This window comes from Thermobia domestica, chromosome 3, assembly GCF_964235325.1.
Source record: "Thermobia domestica chromosome 3, izTheDome1.hap1.1, whole genome shotgun sequence".
NCBI classification, from domain to species: domain Eukaryota; kingdom Metazoa; phylum Arthropoda; class Insecta; order Zygentoma; family Lepismatidae; genus Thermobia; species Thermobia domestica.
The window spans coordinates 74,303,659-74,326,420 of NC_137456.1; the positions used below are offsets into that span (position 1 = coordinate 74,303,659).

The 22,762-nt window shown below is 34.0% G+C and overlaps 1 protein-coding gene across 1 annotated transcript in view; it reads left to right on the forward strand.

Moving 5' to 3' along the window:
* Positions 1-22,762, forward strand: part of LOC145680514 (uncharacterized) — a 144,924-nt gene that overhangs the window by 56,646 nt on the left and 65,516 nt on the right. Inside the window, exons 2-6 of the mRNA XM_081751116.1 lie at positions 1,030-1,161; positions 7,886-8,022; positions 10,502-10,636; positions 14,933-15,120; positions 21,554-21,706. Coding sequence (XP_081607242.1) covers positions 1,030-1,161; positions 7,886-8,022; positions 10,502-10,636; positions 14,933-15,120; positions 21,554-21,706 — 745 coding nt within the window. The remainder of the gene's footprint in view (positions 1-1,029; positions 1,162-7,885; positions 8,023-10,501; positions 10,637-14,932; positions 15,121-21,553; positions 21,707-22,762) is intronic.

The following is a 22,762-nucleotide window of genomic DNA, read 5'->3' on the forward strand; positions in this document are numbered from 1 at the left end:
AATGCTAGGACACGTACTGTTTATTTTTAATAGTTAATATACTGAATATTTGCTCCAAGTTGAAAGACTCGTGAGATACTAAATTTTTTCCAAAAAATTGGACCCCCCCCATTACCCCTTAGGATATGTATTCTAATGACACATGTTATTTCAGTTGGGGTTGGGCTTGGGCTTAACTATATACCAAGTAATTTCATTTGGCCGTGATCACGCAGTTACTAATGTTTTATACATACATATATATATATATATATATATATATATATATATATATATATATATATATATATATTATATAATTCACATATTGCAGGTGATTAAAAAATAATAGTAGTCAGCTCGAAAAAGTCAATGTATATGTTTATAAGCTGCTTAATTTTAATGATCCATGGAGTTCATGTACATGCTTGTAACTGCTAGGTAGTCACGACCTTTGACGTATTACGGTCATTTTTGTCTCAATCGGATGTTAATGAAACAAATTTTCACTCTAGTAAATTTGCTAGCCAATGGAGGTCGCTGTTTTCCTATACAGGAGTTTAGTCCCACCTGCGACAGCCTTTATCTGTATACGTATATCGATCCATATAGATATACTATCTACAGGGTGGGCCATGTATTTTGATACACTCTTGATAGTTTTAAACTAATGAACCCCCCCCCCCCAAAAGAACTGAAATTCCCTGCCTCCTTTTTTCTTTTCCTAAAAAAAAATTTGTCCATGAGTTTAGAATGATATATAAATGGTCCACCCTATACATAAGATTATGAAAGTTTTAAATTCAGCTCAACTGTGTATACAATAAAATCATGACAAAAGTATCAAAATTAATACCTAGAAATGACTTTGTTATGACTTCTACAATATTTTGACTTGTAAAATAAATAAATAAATAAATAAATAAATAAATAAACTATTTTAAGAAATAGGTCCACTGCAGACAATTTCTCCTACAAGCATTATTTTAAAATCTCACTGTTTGAAATAGCTTCGATAGTAACAATCTATTTTTTAAATTGTTTTTACAGATATGGGAGATTCAATTGGAGCACATGATTTAACCAAGAGATCAGTCTCCGAAACAAGCTCTGCCGACTCTCTCGAATGTCGAATCAATGGACAGCAATCCTGCAATAAGGCCAACAAATTGGATATGAAAAGTAAGTTGAATGAAACTAAATTTCCTCATTCTTCAGAGGATAAGTACCGGTAATGCAGATTTAAAATTGCGTTAATATAAGTGATGAAAACTTTTAGAATTACTTCGCCTAACTTCATGAAAATTATTTCATTAAAAAATAGTTCTAAACCATGAAATTATTCATAGGTGAATATTTCGTCAAAATAATAAAGGTTTTGTATAAACAGGTGGTCCGCATAAAAGACAATTAACTTCAAACTTGTATATAATTTATTTCTTACAGATTGATCTTTTATTTCTTATATATTAGAATGCCACAATTTGCAGTGTAACTTAATGTAACAAACGTTGGGAAGTGATTCCTGACACAGATAAGGTCTTATGAACATAGGATATTGGCAATTAACGAGGACCGAAAGCGTAGGAACAGTAAGTTCGAAGCAGTATCGGAAACCAATAAACTTAGAGATGGCAGTCTACAAAATCTAGAGGTGCCGCTGGTGTTCAATACGTAGTTGCTTACTTCACACAGCTGGCACTTGTTCGACTCCACAGTAGATGAATATTGTGCTGCGAGTGTTGAATAGGGCAACTGGCAGTTCTCGACTAAAACAAATGTTGCGTTATTCAAACTGTAAACAGGTCGACATGTTATTCATATTCAAGAGGAGCATATCTTATGGTAATAATTTCTCGAATATCACTTTTAATAGAAATGAACGTTTTTTACTAGGTGACTGACTTCAGTTACTAGTTATTTTATACTTCAAATGTTTTTTTTTTTTTGCTAAATACTAATTTTATAGCATTATGGTAGTGTTTAACTCAGGTGATGACGCAACAAAGAACTCTTCAATCATAAGTGGTAGGGTGTTATAATTGGCGCAATAATAGAAACAGTTAAACACAATAATTCGGAACAAGGGATGCCTATGTTAGTTTCACATTCTTCATAAATCTCTTGTGAGGCTTAATTTAACTGTGTATAGAATGAACTAGAAAATTTAGTAGTCTGGAAAAGATGGGCACTTAACCCATTAACGCCGGAATTATTTTTTGTTTTTAATTTTGCTGAAATTGGTAATTTTGGCTTATTTAGGTGTGAAGACTACGTATGAGAAATTTTAAGTTCGTGACATAAGCTGTTTCGTTGGGGGACCCCGTGATCATATGAACACACTAGGCGTTTAAGTAAGTACCTTGGGATAGCATGCGTATATGAATGCCCTGATAAATTATTCACGCATACGTAAAAGAAAAAACGTTTATTTTCTTAGAAACTGTTACAATCTAGAAGACAAAATAAGCACAGTATTGGGATTATGGAGTTGCAGTTTATGAATTCCATTATCAATGGGACTTTCTCAGGGGGACCCGAAAAGAAATCTAGGGAGTGCATTCCATGGTTGCTATATTAGTCTGGTATTGAATATAAGTAGTTTGCTATATTACATATATATTTTCGTGAGCCATGGGTGAACCAGGCCCCACCTTTGGGCGTACGTGGACTTTGTGGATTTTTAAAAAGAAACTGTCTGTACGTACAAGCCCTCATTACATTTTAACTATTTCGCAAGAACTATGCTTGAACACAGGGTATATGCGCAACGTTTACCATTAGAGCGAACTTCTAAGTGGTCTACTCCATCAAAATGAACATAACCACTTACACAGTATTTCTCACTGCTCAACTTAGGAATAGCTGGACCTCCTGCACCTAAAGGAACGGCTTTATATTTCTGCAAATAAGTTCAAAATTATAAACGTGAGATGTTTAACCTATTTTGCTCAACAGAAGCCATGTATTTCGCACCAGTACATCAATCATGCAAGTGAAAAGTGCTCACAACCACCATTCGGGCCTGATTTCAATGCGATGAGATATTCTGGTCTACTTGATCAGTATCTTCCATGTGCTTGTTGTATTCTTCTAATAAATATAAACGATTTACGCGTGTTTTCTTCTTTCCACTCTGGAAATATCGCTCAACATTATAAACAGGCTGAACCCCGTGACATACAGACGCAGTTGTGACCACTTTGTTGTCACATCATCTTCACCAAGTCCAGTATTATCTGTGAAAACAGCTTCAGCGTGATTGATAAATTGGCGTCTTGTAAGGTTGTCGATTCTTCAGAATCTTCTCTTGAAACACTTCATTTCTCTTTTCCTGAATCTTCATCCGAAAAGATGTTATGTTTCGGGGGTTCAATATATATGACTTGAATGTCTTGTACGTCATTCGATTGCAAAATATCAAGGATTTGTTGAAGTAAAAGACCTCTCTAATGAAAGCAAAAACAATACCAGTAACAGTAGTAGCAAGTCATATAATAATAATAATAATAATAATAATAATAATAATAATAATAATAATAATAATAATAATAATAATAATAATAATAATAATAATAATAATAATAATGAACTGAAAAGAATAAAACAAATGAAATGTGAAGGCATGTACAAACTGTTCTAAATTTATCTGCAAAAGTTTACTGTACTATCGACATTTTTACATACATACGTAAGAGAGAAAAATCCATTTAAACGCCTTGCGTGTTCATACGATCACACCGACGAAAAACTTGATTAAGCATGCCCCAAATATTTTCAGATGAGTGAAATGTACAGTGTTACAACATTTGGTATCTCTAAAATATAACCAAGCACAAAATAATTTCAAAGGATAAAATATAAGAATATCTTGTAATATCTACAGTGAGGACAATACCGTTTTTGATATTTTTAGTGCAGTGCTAACAACTGTGCCTCCAGATTGCATTGAAGCTGCAATATGGAAATTGTTTTGTTTGAATTGTGTTACCAGAACCTTCTCCTAGTAGGTAATGCATATCATGTAAAGAAAACACTAACATCAAATTACACAAGACTTGTTTTGATAAGTACTAACTGCTGTGATCATATGATCACGCACGGCGCTAATGGGTTTTGATTCTCACCAAATGAGTAGGAACCCTCACCTTATATATAGTCTGAGATCGGTGTCCTGGTTTTTAGTTTACAAAATTTGCCATCTCTAATTTTCCCTGACTCACGCAAACCATCATACAGATTGTTTCCAGCAATTTATTGACGCTTGTGTGGAACAGACCATACTACCTGCCTATGTGGACGCTGGTAGGACCCCATCGTGTACGAACATGTTATGGACGAACGTGTTAGCTGTTGGTGAGCTAGGTACGAGTACGAGGGAACTTAACCGTGAAATGCATATTAATCACATAACTGTGTGGCGCATTCTATATGAAAATGGCTTGTACCCACACCACCTGCAAAAGGTACAAGGATTCGTAGAAGGGGATTTCCGATCAAGTGAAGCGTTCTGCCGGTGGTTCATTCAACAGACCACTACCATAATGCTGTTTCAGGTACTAGTATTGTGCACTGAGGCCACGTTGGGAAGGAATGGTATAGTCACCATGCATAAACATACACACGTGGGCAGATGTATATTCCAATATTACAGTTGTCACTTATGATACACCAATTTTGTATGGTGCAGTATTATCCATGATCAACTGATGGGGTCCGTACATGGTACCCTGAAGACTGAATGGAACAGAATATTTACCTTCCTGCAGGATAAACTGCCCGAACCGCTGGAAAATGTTCTAGCGATTTGCTGCAACATATGGTACTGTCAGAAAAGTAAATGAAAATCTTTGAGTCAGCATTCCTGCGCTTTACCGTGGGGAATATGAGAACTAAATCTATCAAAAGTGTAGTGAAGGGTAAGGAAAAAAGCCTAATCTGAATAACACATTGAAAAGGGGCACAAACTGAATACGAATAGTGCATGGTGTAAATAAAGGATGAGACCGAAAGAGAAATCCAGAAACAGCAGGTAAACGAAGAAAAGTAAAAATTATCGAAATGGGAACATAAAATTCGAATGCGAACAAATATGCCATCAACTGAACACTTACCAAGCAGCGTTCTTAGTGTAGTGATTAAGACGCTAGACTATAAATCTATAGGACGTTAGTTCGAATGCACTCGGAGTATTTTTTTATATTTGTTAATGCATACAGCATATGAGAGGTGGTAAGAGAGCGTATTACCAGTTTAATATGTTAAGTGAAAGAGGTAAAAATTCCAGTGACATTTATTAAAGAAGTGAAACAATGAAAACAAGGAAGCAGGTAGATTTAATCAGGAGGGTATGTATCAAAAGGCAGTGATTGGAAAAACTAAATTTTCCGGAATTTCGCAAATGTCTCTGTACAAAAGGCAAGTTTCTTAATGTGCCTATTGCAGAGACCATCATGACAAATGCTGAAACCTTTCTATGCACTTCTGCTGATTATCACTTTGAGACGAAAACTACCCTCAGTTCCAAAGTTTCTCAATTTATCTGGAACATCCATGATAACGGAGAAACTAGAAGAGAGAAAAGCGAAACTTGGCAAGAAGCAACTATAAAAAGTGGGACATAGTTTTACGTATTAAACACGACCTGGTGAACAGTGTTGCCATCCCAGTATAGTTATATTTTTAAAACGGCACTACGTCAGATTATTACATATTTCAAATCAACATGTTAAACTATAACTTAAACATGTATTATTCAACTTAAACATGTATTATTCAACTTAAACATGTATTATTAAACAAATCATGTATTATTGTGTTGCAAACTAAGGATGTTATATCACAAACATCCAAAGTTTGGAATCCTCTATCATACATAGAACACATCGGAGATAGACAAGACCATGCACATCGGAAGTACCTTAGCGTTGGATACTATGGTCATGGTGACTTGTTTTGAATGAATAGCAATGAAGTTATCAAGTCTCAAAAATTTGAATATTTTTGAAAGGCTTGATTTCAAAAGAAGACTTAGGTAAGTATCATATCTAATTACTTATGTAGTTTGCAATTGGCAAACAAATCATTTTGCAGTTTACAGCACTTCGATATATTAAACAGTTCCGGAGATAACTATTGTAGTTCGCAACACTGCTCAAAATAGTGTATTTCTGGACAATATTTAAACTGTTTTCTTCTCTTTTATAGCATTGCAGGAATAACTTGTAAGTGAAATTACAAGAAGTCCTCGCAATTAAATGATTTTAGCAGTGTTGCAAACTTCAATGTTTATCATATCTCTGGAACTGTTTGATATCGAAGTGTTGTAAACGACAAAATGATTTTTGCCAATTGCAAATCACACAAGTAACTAGATATGATACGTACCCAACCCGTAAGTACTCGCGCCCTTTTCGTGACACTAGTATTCGCGCGGGAGTCCAATAGACCCCCAAATTGATATTAGTTTTATTACGATAAAAATATTTTAATAATTAAGACAATGTAGCATAACTCTAGGCATGTTTTTAAAAGTATTTGCTGCAATTAATTTTTTGAACTTGTTTTGAGAAATTTTATATTTTTTCATCAGAACTTCTGGATAGCAACACAAGTTACCTGGTTGGGGGTCTGTGAACCGCGAATACTTAAGGGTTCTTCTGGAAGCTTCTATCACACATACAGCACAACGGAGATGGACAAGACAAGGCACATCGGAAGTACCTTAGCGTTGCATACTATGGTCATGGTATGACTCGTTTTGAATTAGCGCGAATACTTAAGGGCTAAGCATTTTTTTTTTTTTTCTTTTTTTTTTCGAAATATAGCCTTTTGAAAATTCAAATTTTCAAGCCCCTGTAACTTCGTTGCTATTAATTCAAAACTAGTCATACGGGTGACCATAGTATGCAACGCTAAGGTACTTCCGATGTGCCTTGTCTTGTCAATCTCCGTTGTGCTGTATGTGTGATAGAATCTTCCAAACATTGGATGTTTGCGATATAACATCCTTAATTTGCAACACTGAATAATAAATGATATTTGAAGTTTTCCTTTAACATGCTGACTTGAAATTTGTAATAATCTGACGTAGTGCCATTTGAAAAAATAAAACTTTATACTGGGATGGCAGCAACACTGTTCACTTTGTGGTTTTGTTTAATACGTGAAACGGTCCCCTCCTTATAGTTGCTTCGTACAGTTTCGCTTTTCCCACTCTTCTGGTTTGTCACCACGGATGCTCCAGTACGCATAGAAAGAAATACTTCCAAAACTGAGTGGGATGCATCCCTTCAAAACGACATGACAAATAGAAGCTTACATAAGAATACCTAATTTGTGTCTGTTCGCGAATTTTTCAATTTTGAGTCCTTCATTCGATAGAGCATCAAAAACTACCTGAAAGTGATGGAATTTTTCGTGTCATTCTTACCGTTCCCGAGATATTGGGCAAAAAAGTTCAGATTTCGGGAGATTTAAGAAACCATATCTTGGGAACAGCAGTAAGTCATAGATATTATTTTGCGAGTTTCTTGAGCCCTCCATTTTGAGCATGTTTCCGTAAAATAGCTTATCGTAGAATTTTCATTCAAGAACAATAAAGCAGCATATAAGTTCACCAGAGTATGCACATCACTTGTCGCATTACTCTACTTCTATTCTAGAATATTTTGGTGTTACCATCACTGAATCTACAAAAGCCAAGCTTTCTAGAAATAGCAAATATTTAACTCAAGCATTGTATAAACACACACTATTGTACTAAAAGAATATTTTTGTAAGTCATTGTGTATTGCACTTTTAAGTTGGAACATCCTCTCATGAAGATTTTTGCACTGAATGAGTTCAGTACTTGCTAAGAAGCAACTGTAATTTAAATTACAAAGTTATGTTTTTCTCTTTACAGTGATCCCGAAACGGATATTAAGTTTGTTCATGAGGTTAGACAGTAAATTGCAGGTTGCTATTATGTCTAAGAACTTAAGCACGTTGCCAGATGAAACTGTGGTGTTGATGCCTCGTATTCTGATCTACGTACTTCCTGTAAGTATATTCGATAGAATCTACAAATACTTCTACTACTAAGGAGGTATCCTTTGCAGCATTCCTTTCTCTTGAAAAAGTGTAGCTATTAAAAATATGCTCCAAGTAGTAAGGAGAACTCGACAAAAGTTACATGCAATCTAAAAGCTCGGAGATTGCATTTATGTTCGAGTAGGAATACCAAACTGCAGTTCTCGTACCTATATTTTAGTTTGTGAAAGTCGTTCGTCTGTCCCTTAGAAAATAGTTTCAAAACAAATGGCCGATTATTCTGACATTTCAGTAAATTTTCAGAAAACAGGCTTTTTCAATTCGCCCTTATTACTTGGAACGCCTCGTATATGAATGGAAAACCTACAGTGAACGTTCTTGATGTGCAGACATTATTTTAATCTTTAGTTCTGAGGAGTAACGTTTCCTATTTATATAGGAAAGGACTTTTACTCACACTTCGCTCTTTGAAAAAACTATGTACACTCATGTCCAAAACGATTGTCGCATCTAGAACTGTCTTCTTGTAATAATATAATTTGATAATGATTTTGCAGGGTACTTTTAATACTGATACTGTGTATATACTCGGGAAATGTATATTCGTGGTGGTAAATTTCATAGGAAAATTATAAATACGAAAATTGGAATGAGTAAAACAATGTTTATTCTTATTTACTGCTCTTTTGACATAAAATTTGCCACATGTCTTTACGATTACACACATACTAACATAAGAAATACCGGTCGAATTCATTATCAAATTATATTCCTAAAACACATTTATAGACATGCGACAATAATTTTGGACATCAGTGTACTTTCGTAGTATTTTATATATATATATATATATATATATATATATATATATATATATATATATATATATATATATATATATATATATAAAATCATAATCATGTAACATTGACTGGAAATCTTGACTTCTGGAAGAGTTATTTCGACACGAAATAACTATTAGTTCTTGGTGTATGTATATAAATAGAAATATAAAATCTCAAGCAACAAGCCACAATTACTAACTTCGAAAAAAAAATTTAATTGTACTGAATCTACATGTTGCTTGTCGAATGTTCGCTCTAATTTTGAAAACCCTATCATCACAAAGGATGAAAAAAGATTTGATACTTTTAGGTTCCCTTCCTATTAAGTAGGGCCTAAAGTAGAAATGTAGACAAAAGGAAACTTGGTTTAATTTTCATTCTTTCTTGCTACTTTTACCCAGGATTGTAGTGCCAAATTCATCTGTGCCAGAGTGCTTCATAGGAGAACCAAAAACACAACTTAAGCACAAACATAAAACAAATCACATTATAAATATTTATTAATGAGCAAACATTTAAAACACAACCATGAACACTTGATAGAAGTTAAATACAATTTTCATCTTATGCGTAGTTTTCCCTGTAATAATAATAATAATAATAATAATAATATATTATTAGTATTATTATTATTAGTATTATTATTATTAGTATTATTAGTATTATTAGTATTATTATTAGTATTATTATTAGTATTAGTATTATTATTATTATTATTAGTATTATTATTATTAGTATTATTATTAGTATTATTATTAGTATTATTATTAGTATTATTATTAGTATTATTATTAGTATTATTATTAGTATTATTATTAGTATTATTATTAGTATTATTATTATTATTATTAGTATTATTATTATTATTAGTATTATTATTATTATTAGTATTATTATTATTATTATTAGTATTATTATTATTATTATTAGTATTATTATTATTATTATTAGTATTATTATTATTATTAGTATTATTATTATTATTAGTATTATTATTATTATTAGTATTATTATTATTATTATTATTATTATTATTAGTATTAGTATTAGTATTATTAGTATTAGTATTATTAGTATTAGTATTATTAGTATTAGTATTATTAGTATTAGTATTATTAGTATTAGTATTAGTATTATTATTATTATTATTATTATTATTATTATTATTATTATTATTATTATTATTATTAATACAGGATAGAATTTATAACAATTCCAAAATATTGAAGCCATGATATCAGATAAGAGTATTTATAGTGGTCAGATGAATGCAGATTGAATTTATATAGACCTTATTATGGGTTTAAATTTTGAGATTGAGGCTCAACTTTTCTTACCTTTTGAGTTTACTATGTGCATATTCTCTCATGCTAGAAGTGTCGCAAAATATAATGCAAGTACTGAAGTTTTGAATGGTAAGTTGATCCTTTAACATGAGGGAAGGAGTTTGAAGGAAACTAATAGCTCAAGATATTTCAAAGCATCTTACTAGAAGTACTTAATGTAAATTTGCTCCTACTGTTACAGTTCAGTTTAGAATGTACCATTATTCAGTGGCTTCAGCAAAACTTGCAGCTTTTATAATTCATGATTCTGCTCCTTTCTTCACTAGCATTCTAATTTCTTCATTTTTAATTTTGAAGGAAGCCATGCTGTCACAACTGACCGGAAAATCTATGGCTGGGTTGCTTCGCCTGCATCCTGATGATGATTGTCTGACATTAAAATTGGTGGCTTCCTCAAATACAGAATCTCAACGAGAAGAATTTCTTAGTTCCGTAAGTATAAATCACAAGTCAGTCTTTTTTTTTTTTTTGGTCAATGTTTAGTGAAATTTAAGAAATATATGCTTCATAAGCTTTTAGAATCTGTATTTTACTTTATACATGTATTTTACTTTCTATGTGTAATTTGGTTCACTAAAACAATTGACAACTAATAATTGAGGAATTCTCAATAAGGGCGTAAATCTGAAACATGCAGTTGGAGAAAAAGATGTTGAAAATTGAAGTAGTGTTTTTCTCTTACATAAAACAATGTAATATGCAGCATTTTATTCCGATATTGAATTGAAATGTTACCAGGAGGCTAAACAAGCATGGCAAGACACAAATGCGTTTGATGAAGAAAAAAAGCGTAAACTAGCTTACTTCCTTATTAATCAAACTCCTCAATTTCTTAGAAACCTGCTACGGTTTAAGAGGCGCATGTAAAAAGTTTAAAAAAATGATTTATTTATATAAAAGTACATACTTGGGCCATTTTATGAAGTCACCGTAAACTTCTGGACATTTCTGGTAGCGAGGCGCAAGCTTGTATACCTTCTGTGTAAAAAATTGCCGCCTGATAGTTCAACCATTCGAGAACTGTGACACTCTTTGAACTTCGATGCAAGCAACTTTTTTCAGGTGAAGAAAAAAAATTACTGGGGGGAGCAAGATCGAGGGTGTAAGGGGGATTGAATAGTTCTAATCAAAATCTGTTTCAACGGTACAAGCAACTGTGTAGGTGGGCGTTGTCATTGATAATTCCAGAGCGAAGCATTCCTCTCCGCAGATTTTGGACGGTACGTCGCAGATTGTTTAGCAATGTCTGATATAATCCTGGTTTCAAGAATTCCACAAGAATCACTCTTTCAGACCCAAAAATTGTTGCTATGGTTTTCTGAACTGATTAAATTTAAACACTTTTGGAGAAAACCCAGTGCCGCCTTCCATTGACAACTGCTTCGACTCTGCAGTGGCGTACGATAGCCAGGTTTCATCTCCCGTTACTATGTGAGAAAAGATCATCCCTATCCTCCCTCCAGTTGGCCAAAAAATCACGTGCAACTGTCTTTCTTCGCTTTTTATGAGCATCTGTCATTTCTGGAACCCTACTCGCATACAGTTAGTGATAAACCACCTTGTGAATCATAATTTCATGCACTGTTTTCGCAGATCTTCCTGGAAACTCTTTGGAGAGTTCAGTTATTGTGAAACGGAGATTAAATCGCACTTTCTTAACGTGTTCCACCAGATGGTTCGTCTAAATACTAGGCCTTCCGCTACGCTCAGTCAACATTTGAACGCCCTTCCCATAATTCTCTGAATCATTGCCTGCCTTCCCTTCACTTACTACTACATGGTGTGTGTGTGTGTGTGTGTGTGTGTGTGTGTGTGCGCGCGCAGGATCTTAATTTTTCGTAAAGAAAAGCAGATTAAGTGTAATTTCTCATATCTTCTGTTCGTGTGACGCCCTCTACATTAGGATAACAAAAAGGAACTATTCAGTGAACACACAAGGGAGTCCCATGAGGATATAGAGGCTATATTAGGTTTAAGATATTGACAAACTAAAAATTTAGTAAAGAATGTGGAAGTTTTAGTGTTGCCTTGAATATCAAATATATTCGAAGCCTATTACATTAAAACAAAAATCTGTTACTGCAAACTGAATAAGGAAATCTGGATAAAGACTAGGATATTATTAAATCAATGAAAAGAAACTGAATAGCTACAAATTACTTACATTTTTTAAGGTTAGATACAAAAGTTAGAACTACAGAAATAGGATTTATGTATAATCACCAAAATTGAAGCAATGTTTGAATCTGGCTACATTGTGCGCATAGAAATTCGAACTAGTTGTCGGTTGATTAGATATGCAGTAGTTCATGTTTAAGATTTCACTGGAAATAATCCCTAAACACAAAAATTAACGAACTTTTAACATTTGTTACGTAGCTTAGAGTGATTTGTGTCTGTAAATTATACTGGAGCAAGTAGATAACTAGTATGAACAAATATTGGGAAATATTCTTTATTTTACTACTCTTGAGATATGTAAACAATGTAAAAAACGTGCATAAAGAAGAAAAAAATCTTAAACCTTGTGGGCCTGATTGAAAATGCCTAAGCGAAGTATTTGAAATATTGAAAAGAAACATAATTGGAAGGAATATTATTTTGAATAGACAGCAAGCATTTTTGCCGATCCCAAACGTTTCAGCATTCTTGCCAATTTGATGTCTAGAACATAATCCAAACAACCCCTGCGGGGCTTCTAACCCGTTCCTACTACTACTACTACTACTACTACTACTACTACTACTACTACTACTACTACTACTACATTAGCTGTGGATCTATATAGTACAAGGGCAAACGTACTACTACTACTACATTTGCTGTGAATCTATATAGTACAAGGGCAAACTTATTTTAATGAAAGAAGTTTAGTGAAAATTTTAAAACAATAATCGTTAAATCACTTTTTGAATATTATTTTTAATCTTATTTTAACGAAAGAAGTGTTATAAACATTTTTAAAAGTAGTAAAAAAAAAACTTTCCGTAGGCAGGATTCGAACCCTCGCCAAAAACTTTTTGCTACTAGCATGTTAGGCTAGACCACTCGGCTACCAGAGCCGATAACAATTTTCGTTTATTTTGTGCTATATGTAGATCATGTCTTGTGATATCGCATCTGTATCGACCAATCAGATCAGAGGATATGCTGAAACGTTTGGAATCCGCAAATATGCAGACAGCAATAACAATGAATCCTAGCTTAGTTCGAGAATGTAAAATTCCGTCAATTCCGATCGAAATTTCACTAGAACATACTAAAGATCACTATCCGCGTTTTCCAGCTTTAGTTCAGCGTGCTCACCATAGCGACTACCAAAGCGCTGCAAGATAAATAGGTCTTACCGGCAAAAGGATAAACAGACTCGACTCGAAAGAAGACTTGCGTGGTCAAGCATCTGCTTATATAAAACTATAATAGAAACTGAAGATGCGGGTGAACTTTCAAGTGCTATCCAACTGAATGCAGCGAGATATGGTTCAAAATCCGTTCCAGACTATCAATTTTTCCTGCGTTACTTCTTCGAAGATGCCCCAATGTTCCTAGTCCGAGAATTGATAGGTGTAAGAGTGACAGTCAAGAACATTAATCATTAATTTTGTGTTAAAAAACTATGTACAGTGGACATGTGTAATGGAGTAGAACATGCTCTATTCATAAATTGGGACATACAATAAATGTAAATTACTGTTTATTGTAAATTGTTTTTGCCTGTCGAATTTTCTGTTCTTCGGACATTCTCAATTTAGTAGATCGATAAAATGGCGCAGTTGTTTTTCAATTTAACTTGCATCATCCAGATTTGGCATCTTTCTACTTGTCGATCGTGTGTACGATTGATTGAATCTCTCTTACAACTGTAATCACATCTTAGACCCAGAACTAAACTGTCGTAAGAGAGAATTATGTTAATTTATTATTAATTTAATGTTAATTCATTTATTGTGGATATGTTAGAAAATAAAAGTGAAATGCCCTTAAAATTGAATTCTGGCCTTTAACACTGACGTACGTTTGATCTGGGTGAGATCCTCAGTGGGGTACTGTGTGAAATCGTACCAGTGTTATGATAAAAAAAAAAAAAGGCAAAAAAATATATATATAAATTTTAAATATTCCTGACTATAATTAAAAAGATACAGCTAGTCAAACCCCGTTTAATTGGGCGATGCAGTCAATACGTCAGCTCGTGTAGTCTTTTTCCCCGAGTTTCAACCCAGGCATTCTATCTTAATACTAGTAACTTCCAAATCATTTATGCTGGACCAGCATTAAAATCCTGTATCCTCATGAACAAAGTACGGATACCAAACGCTAACCATTCGGCTATCGTTGCAAAAGTATTAGTACCACAAGTTCTTTGTATAATTTGAGGTAGTTCCTCCTCTATATCTGGATTTTTTTTTTGTCGTAAGATAACAGGAAATAAACAAATTTAAAAAAAAAATTCACATTCAAGTAAAGTTACAAGAAAAAAAAAAAAACTTGTTGGTGTACACACTCTGTATATTCAGTCTTCAGTAACTTCCATGAAAGTTGCAAGTATGAGAATCACAGATACGAAAAGGTAACGGTAATACGTAACTCAACTATAAAATTAACGTACAGCTGAGGTAAAATTAAGTTAGCAATTAACCATAGTTGTAAGTTTGAGTAAACTGTTTCCAAAGCATAGATCAAAATAATTCACTAACACACATGTGCATGTGATTTTTTTTTTTTCAGATCGCTAGAACCTTGCTGTCGGAAGATGTGCAGTTTGAGTTAGCAAGTTTCATGACATTTTGGTGGCCGAAGAAAGATGAAGATTGGAAATTTAAACGCTTCCAAATGGCGCTACGTACTGGAACACCTTTATTGGCGTACCTGCCGAGGTCATTCCTTTTTGAGCGTGGAGAAATTGGTGAAAAATTGTAAGTTGCCGTGTGTAGTGACAGCTCTTGTATTAGAGAATAGGCTGGTTTTTCACGAAAGCTTATTTTGTATTTTTGGCACTCCTTTTCAACAACGAACAACACCTTATCTGACAGAGGCATAACTATTTCATACATGACAAAGCACAGAAAACATAGGTGCATACTAGTAACTTAGGAATAAACTACTTACTTTACATCTAATATGAACATTGTGTATTCCTTTTGAGACTTAGCTATTGTTCCAAGAATTGAATCAGTAGACTCACTTTTTTTCATTGTGGTCTTCAGTTTTTTAAAGAACACACTCTTATCCTTTGCAACAAGTAACTATTAAAGTTTAGTAATTACATAACTGATAGCTGATATTTGCCTTCCTAATGGTGTATAGAGTATATCAAATGTCTGGGTCCGTAGCTCAATTTAGTTACGAGTTAAGATACGTAAAAATGGAAATAGGAAATATCACAATACTGCAAGCGGTGATTATATTCAATGAGAAAAAGCGGAAAGGCTAGTACTCACCGCAAAAAATATGTAGCAGAATATTCTACATGCAACAGGCAGAGCTTTCGGAAGATGCTACTTCCTTCATCAGCCTGTGGTAGACTTCAAAAAGGATAAAAAACGTGAAGGATGGTTAAGAAATGGTTAAAAGGATTTGGAAAGAGAGAACAGTGAACAACAGTGTACAATGTCAGAGTTTCTATTCCCGTGTTTTAATGTTTGACAGATTTTTTTTTTTTTTTTTTTTTTTTTTTTTTTTTTTTTTTTACATATCCTTACATTTTAACCATTTTTTAACCATTCTTCATTTTTTTAAAACCCTTTTTGAAGTCTACCACAGGCTGATGAAGGAAGTAGCATCTTCAGAAAGCGCTTCCTGTTGCATGTGGTAGAATATTCTTTTTTTTTCCCGGTGAGTAATAGCCTTTCCACTTTCTCTTACTGGAAATAGGAAAGTTGACATAGGTGGTTTTCAATCCTAAAACCATAGAATGTTTCCAGTCGCACGAACCATTCGGCCTATACACTAAAGTTTCCTACTCTTTACCCTCGAACATTAGGTCCCTCGACACTTCTGCGCATGACAGAAGTAGATCATCCCATTACGAAAAATGGATGTGTATGTATGTACGGACAACATGTGTTCGTTTTCTCCTCTGGGAGCGAGAGAAAGAAGGTTGGAAGTTTAAACATAGTTGCCAGCCTACGTAAATTGGTCCCAGGTCAGCAATACATTCTGCTCAGGTGATGTCACGCAGTGAACAGAGCGCGCGCATTTTAAATGCAGCCTAGCATTGTATTTTAGGGACTTCGACATTCGGTTGATCGCGCCAACAATCCGCGGGAGAATTTCAGTTATTGTCTTTCTCTACAGTACACATACGCTTGTGCGTGTGCAGTTTACCGTATTTTTCTAGTTCTTTTTCTTACCTGTTTCGTGGTTATGCTTGCGTGTGTGTGTGTACGCGCGTCGTTTTGTTGTTTTATTATGATGGAGCCAATACCGTCAACCAGTGAAGGCAAAGTATTGTGCTTATCCCCTCCTCCAAATTTTGGATTCCTCTATTTTTTTGTTCATCTTGCACAGTAGATCCCCAGTCATGCCCTACGGACAATAATAACTGGTTATCATGCTTTCAGCGCTGTAGGCCCACTTTTTCATTCTCATATTTATAAAATATCTCGTATAGATTTACTTCGCAGAGTTAGCGCCGACCCGAATAACCAACACCTTCCTTTTTTCTTTTTCTTTTACAGTCCATTCCTTTTATTAAGATACTCTCCTTGGCACTCTGCCAACTAGAAGTCTCAGCCGAATGGGTAAACAGTATGTTAAATGACAGCAATGTTGCCAGTTCAGCAGGCTACTTGCTTGAGCTCTCCCTATACCAACAATGGCATTGTTGGAAAAACTGATTTTGAGGTGTTGTAGGTTCCCTCGTACAACAATGTGCACGTTCAGTATCATTTTTGCGTGTCTTTTCGTTCCCTTTGAACAGCTGCTGAACTGAAAAAGTTATTTTAATTCGACAGTGTCTTACCAATGTGGAAAGTAAACTGCTTGTGCTGTTGGAAAAATTCCTGCATTTTGGACTGAAACCATATATTTCAATTTTTTTTCAGCGTCTTCACTTACAACTATGCTGACCTATAGTTCCAGATTTTTTATACATCCTGTATGTCAAATAATCAAGACATTGTTAGTATAGGTGTTTTAACTCTTCCTGTGTCATTTTGGACTCTTCCATATTTCTCTGGCGTGCTTCTTGAATTCATTTGTACTAGGATAGATTCTGGATAACTTCTTCACTTGATACTTATTATACGATATTTATTCTTAGCGTATGTCCGCTTCATGGGATGAGTTCATTAATATACTTTTCTCCGGTGCACATCAGAGCAGATGGAATACATTCATTGAAAATTCTCTTCGTACAATTAGGAATTTTATATTTTAATAAAAAATTTCTTCCGAATGCACTATGCAGTCCACCCTAATAATAATAATACAAACTACTTATGTAGTGCATATCTGAAAAATCACATTATTTCATCTACTTATATCTCGTAATCCTGCAGATTCAGTCATTGGCGATTGAGTATACAAGACTTGGAGCTAGTTTCCTCTTATTCTTGAAGAATATAATTCTTTGCCACCTTGTAGAAATGAGAAAATCGATCACGTGATGTATAATTTACTTAAATAGTTTGTAAAAAATACCTTACCAGCAATGTCTAAACTTTATATTAGTATTGAAGTTTCTTCTGACATGCAACACTTTCAATGAAATATTTTTGTTTCCTGTTCTATGCTTTGTAATTCGTACTAGCTGGAAGTTTCTCTGTTCACTTCTTGGCAGTTCTGCATTGTAGAAATTCAACATGAAGCTTCTGTTTAGTATATAATCATTAGCAAATAATATTTAATATTTACCTAATGACTATTAATGTTCTATACGTTCTACCAATGTACAATTTACTAGTCTGAAGAAAATAGTTCATGGAATTGATAGAAAACTATAGTAAATGGGTTCGTTCAGAAATTAGGGGGACCATAAAATTTCCAGCTGAAAACTGGACAGGTCCCGGCTTGTAAAAATGAGAGGTTGGTGCGTAAATTTAGTTTCTGGTTACCTTAGTAATACTTTATACATTTGTTATAATAAACTATAAGCCCAGGGTCGCTTTTCCGCTTAGGCACGCTAGGCACGTGCCTAGGGCGAAAATATTGGAGGATGAAAAGGAGAAAAAAATAAAATACGCAGGTGCAGAAAACGTTATTTCCCTTTCGTTTGAGCTACCTGGTTACAAACTAATCTCGGCAGCTAATGTAATGTGATACGTATTAATTGAAAATATTTATATTACTTTATAAATAAGAATACTTAAGGACAGTTGTTGAGGATAATTGGGAGTAAAAACAAACTACTAACTGTACTAATATTAGCAAAAATACGTGTTTTCTAATATTAAGGGAAAATCCCGCCCGAACCAAAACTGGCAAGGTAATAACTGAAGGAGGGGGGGGGGCTGTTCTGGAAATAGTGAGGGGCGTAACAATTTGAAGTGCCTAGGGCACCGGGGAGGTTTAAAACGGCCCGGACACAAAATATAAAAAGCATTTACCTTACAATATAGCAGGATATGATGCTGCCTACATTTGTTCCGTTACCCTAGCTCGAATTCTTGATATTACATTGGATGAGAAGTTGACTCCTGAACCGAAGAATGCCATAAGTATTTCTCAAAAGAACCTGAGTTCTTGAATAGCTTTGTTCTTAAATAGTATTCCATAAAACTCGCTGCAGTTTTGTGAAGTTTACCCGTACCAGTAATATAGATTCCATTGTTGCAATATGTATCGAAGATTTTTCACTTGGCCATATTTTATTCATGATTGTAAAAAAAAAAAAAAAACAGCTCGACAGCATTCAGGGGTGAACCAAGGGCCGGACAAATGCCCGGGGTGCCAGTTAAGGGGGCGCTAAAAGTAGTCTCAAATTTAATTTAACTTTTATTTTCTACTGACTTTCATATTCTTGTAAAGTACCGTCAATTACATAATCTTTTCCCATTCCACCATGGAAGAAGTTGTTTCATAGTAATTGGGGGACTGTATCGACGAATGGAGACATGGCATGTAGAAGACAGTGGAGGGGGAATTGGTATTATTTTTAGCGGGCCATGTTTTTTGTGAACTTTTCCCAGGCAATGAATGTACGTACATAAATCTGAAAATAATATAATAATAATAATAATAATAATAATAATAATAATAATACAATGTAATTGGTACCATATCTATATTTTTAGTATTAAATGTACCTATATCATGTACTTGAGTATTAATTTTTCTTTTTGAAAAATTAGTTTAAAATATTAAAATCACTGTAATAAAATGTAAAATATATTCTGACTTGGGAGGGGGCGCCAAAATGTAATTTTGCCCGGGTGAAAATTTTGCCGTGGTCCGCCTCTGACAGCATTGAACGTACAAGGCAGGCACACCACCATTCCTATGCTTTTAATACAATATCAAACTTTACATTTTCCTCTTCTGATTTACCAAAAACTTAGTTTCGACAAGGAAACATCCACCCCACCCACCTAAGTTGTTACTTGGTTGTTGTACTGTTTTGTACTAGGTTTACTTCTTTCACTTGCATAAAACAGGACAAATACTTTCTTCCATCTACTGACGAGACGGCCGGAACGCCCCTAAAACGGGACTGTCTCGGTCAAAACGGGACGTATGGTCGCCCTATCCAAAATTAAACATATACTAAAGTACTTAATTACCTAAGAATCTCTCACTAAACCTTTAATCCACTTAACTCGGTGACTTAAGTTTGATAATAAATAAAATCTACTGGTTCCCTAGTTTGGCTCATTCCCTCATTCAACCTGTTTGCAATACTTTCAACATTCGTACTAAGATTTTACCTCCACTATATACCTTACTTAACATTACTGTATTATATACTATTCCGTCCTCAAGGATTAGATTATCATTCTCTGGATCATGTTACATGTAAATTTGTACAAAATGGTATATACTCGTCAGTACATAATTTCGATACAATATTCAAAACAAAATGCTCTTGTGTTCAACTTGTGAAAATAGATATAAGCCTAAAAGGAAAAGGAAAGCCTGTATAAAGATACATGAAGATACAGGGTCTGTTACTCTAATTTTTTTCCCTTTGCTTTGGGAAATGTTAGCTCTGAGCTCCCAGTTCCGGTTTAGCCGGGGCAGCCCGGGATTTAAATTTCTTCCAAAAACTGTTCAAAACTTCAAATGTTCGATTTGTTTTTCTTTAAAAAAAAAAAAAAGCCAATTACGCGATATGAAGTCATAGACTTAGCTAATAGAAATATCCTACCCCTGGTCACTTACTTTTAGGAAGTGTTAATCTGTTAATTCTGATATTTCAGCAAAAGACAGAAGAAAAGAATTTCGCACAAGAAATGTAATCATTTTTTGTTTTTCAAGCGAAGAACTGCTAATGTCCTACACATTAGAAGTGAACGAAGCGTATTTTTAAGATTTTCTGGGTGCAATATTTTAAGTGCATCTATTTCTATAAGTCTTCAGTTTTATATTTTAAGGATGCAAATATAGGCTTCTTCCCAGTAGGACGTACCAAGTTTCATTTCAGTACATTAATATCTTTGATTTAAAATACACATTTCAATGTGAAAATTTATGTTCATTTAAACTTCAAAATTACAATATACATTTTTTTCTATTAAATAGTGAAAACTTGTTTTAATAAATCTGATATTTCTGGTACATTTGAGAGAGCTGTGCAAAAAATTTAAATTTATAAAATCAAGTATGCATAATTTTAAATTTTAATTACATAAATATTACAGTTTAGAGTTTGATATGACAATTTCAGAAGGATAAAGACAATTATAACATTAATCCTGAGTAATCTCACGATAGTGGGAATATAGAATTATGTTGAAAAATAGCTATGCATTAAATCATGTTTATCTTTTTCCTTTTTTTCATTGTAGTCTCGGTAAACTACGGATTATCTAATTTGAGTTTGTTCTTGCTCAGCGAACACAAGATAGATTGAATTTTTCTATTGCATTACATATTCAAATTTCTCTACACCTTACTTGGTAAAAGTATTCACTTTCATGGAGTTCGTGTACGTAATTGAAAACCCCTTCAGTGTTACCGTGCATAATAAATCTTGTACAGACTGTTTCGTTCGCAATAGTGATATGAAGTGTTAATTCGTTTATTGAGGGGGGGGGGAGAAGCAGTACATTGGAGATACCAATGACTTGCCGATAAGTCACCAAAGACTCAAATGACATTTAAATTGAACTGTAATTTTATAATTGTCAAGATTCTCAAATTAGGATTCTAAATAAATGTATAAGTAGTAAGTCGGATATTGTTTTCTAGTTTGTACCATTTACGAAGCTGGCAGTGGCACATATCTCACCAAGAAGAGTGGGCGAGAAAACCGAGAAGTGTTCAACGAATATGGATGCATCTTTCAATCAATTCAGAATTTCCACATCGCTTATCAGAATGGACATCGCATGATATTCAGTCGTAAGTTCACGATGTTTATTTTATATTCTATTATTTTCTTACAAATACGGTAATTCAGTCTGTTATATTTATAAATCTAAGTGCCCAGTCTTGGCAAGGACTGAAGTATAGGCAACCTGCAAGACAGTCATTTGAGTTTTTAACTTGGAGCTTCCGAAATCCTATGTTTCCAAACCTTCAGAGCGTGTGACCTCCCTCGATTCACCGCTCAAGGCAAAAATTGAAAAACAAAACTGAAGTACACGATTAGATCCGGTGAAGATCTAATTTTGTACAAAATTTGATGGCTCTAAGTAACCCCTTTGTTTGCTAGATTTTCTTTCCCTTTCTTTTTCTTCCCCTTTTTTCTTGTCCCAAGAACTGATTTCCATGTCTGGCAATACCTCACAGCTCTACACTGACTGGAAGTTGCCAACACATTGGATGCCACAGCAGCGGTACAAACTTTTTCTGATACCTGTGTATTATGAGACTCAGATTTCAGTAATGTTCTCAAACAAACCCTCTCCCTCAGCTGAGTTTGAGGATACTGTGGTTTATAGTACTCACCTCTGGTACGAAGGATCCTTGGTTCGAACCCAGAAAATTAAAATACGTATAACGTCGTGTCAGTGGATTTTCTGTTTTTTTTCTTTCTTCATACTCATTTTACCAATTACCATAATCATACTCTTATTAATAAACAATCTTTTCACCTACTAGACATAATCGTAGAACGTAACATCAAAAGATTATATATCAGCTGAGTTTCAACTTACAAAAAATTTTCAACTTTGTATCATTCATAACTTCCTAATTTCCTATGTGAATTTTTGGAGGGAAAAATTCTCCATTGCTACGGCGTTCTTCGAACTTCAAGGATGGACTATTTTTAATTCTTACAAAGGTGGTAAAGGCATGTTTCAAACTAGTAAGTTTTGCATTCCTTCCTTTGAATAGTCTTTTACTACTGTCCGTCATAAGACAGTGTAGTTTATATTTAACTGGTTGATTATTGTTTGTGATAGTGTTTTACATTTTTGTGAATTTTGCTTTTTGGGACAGTTCTTAAAAAGT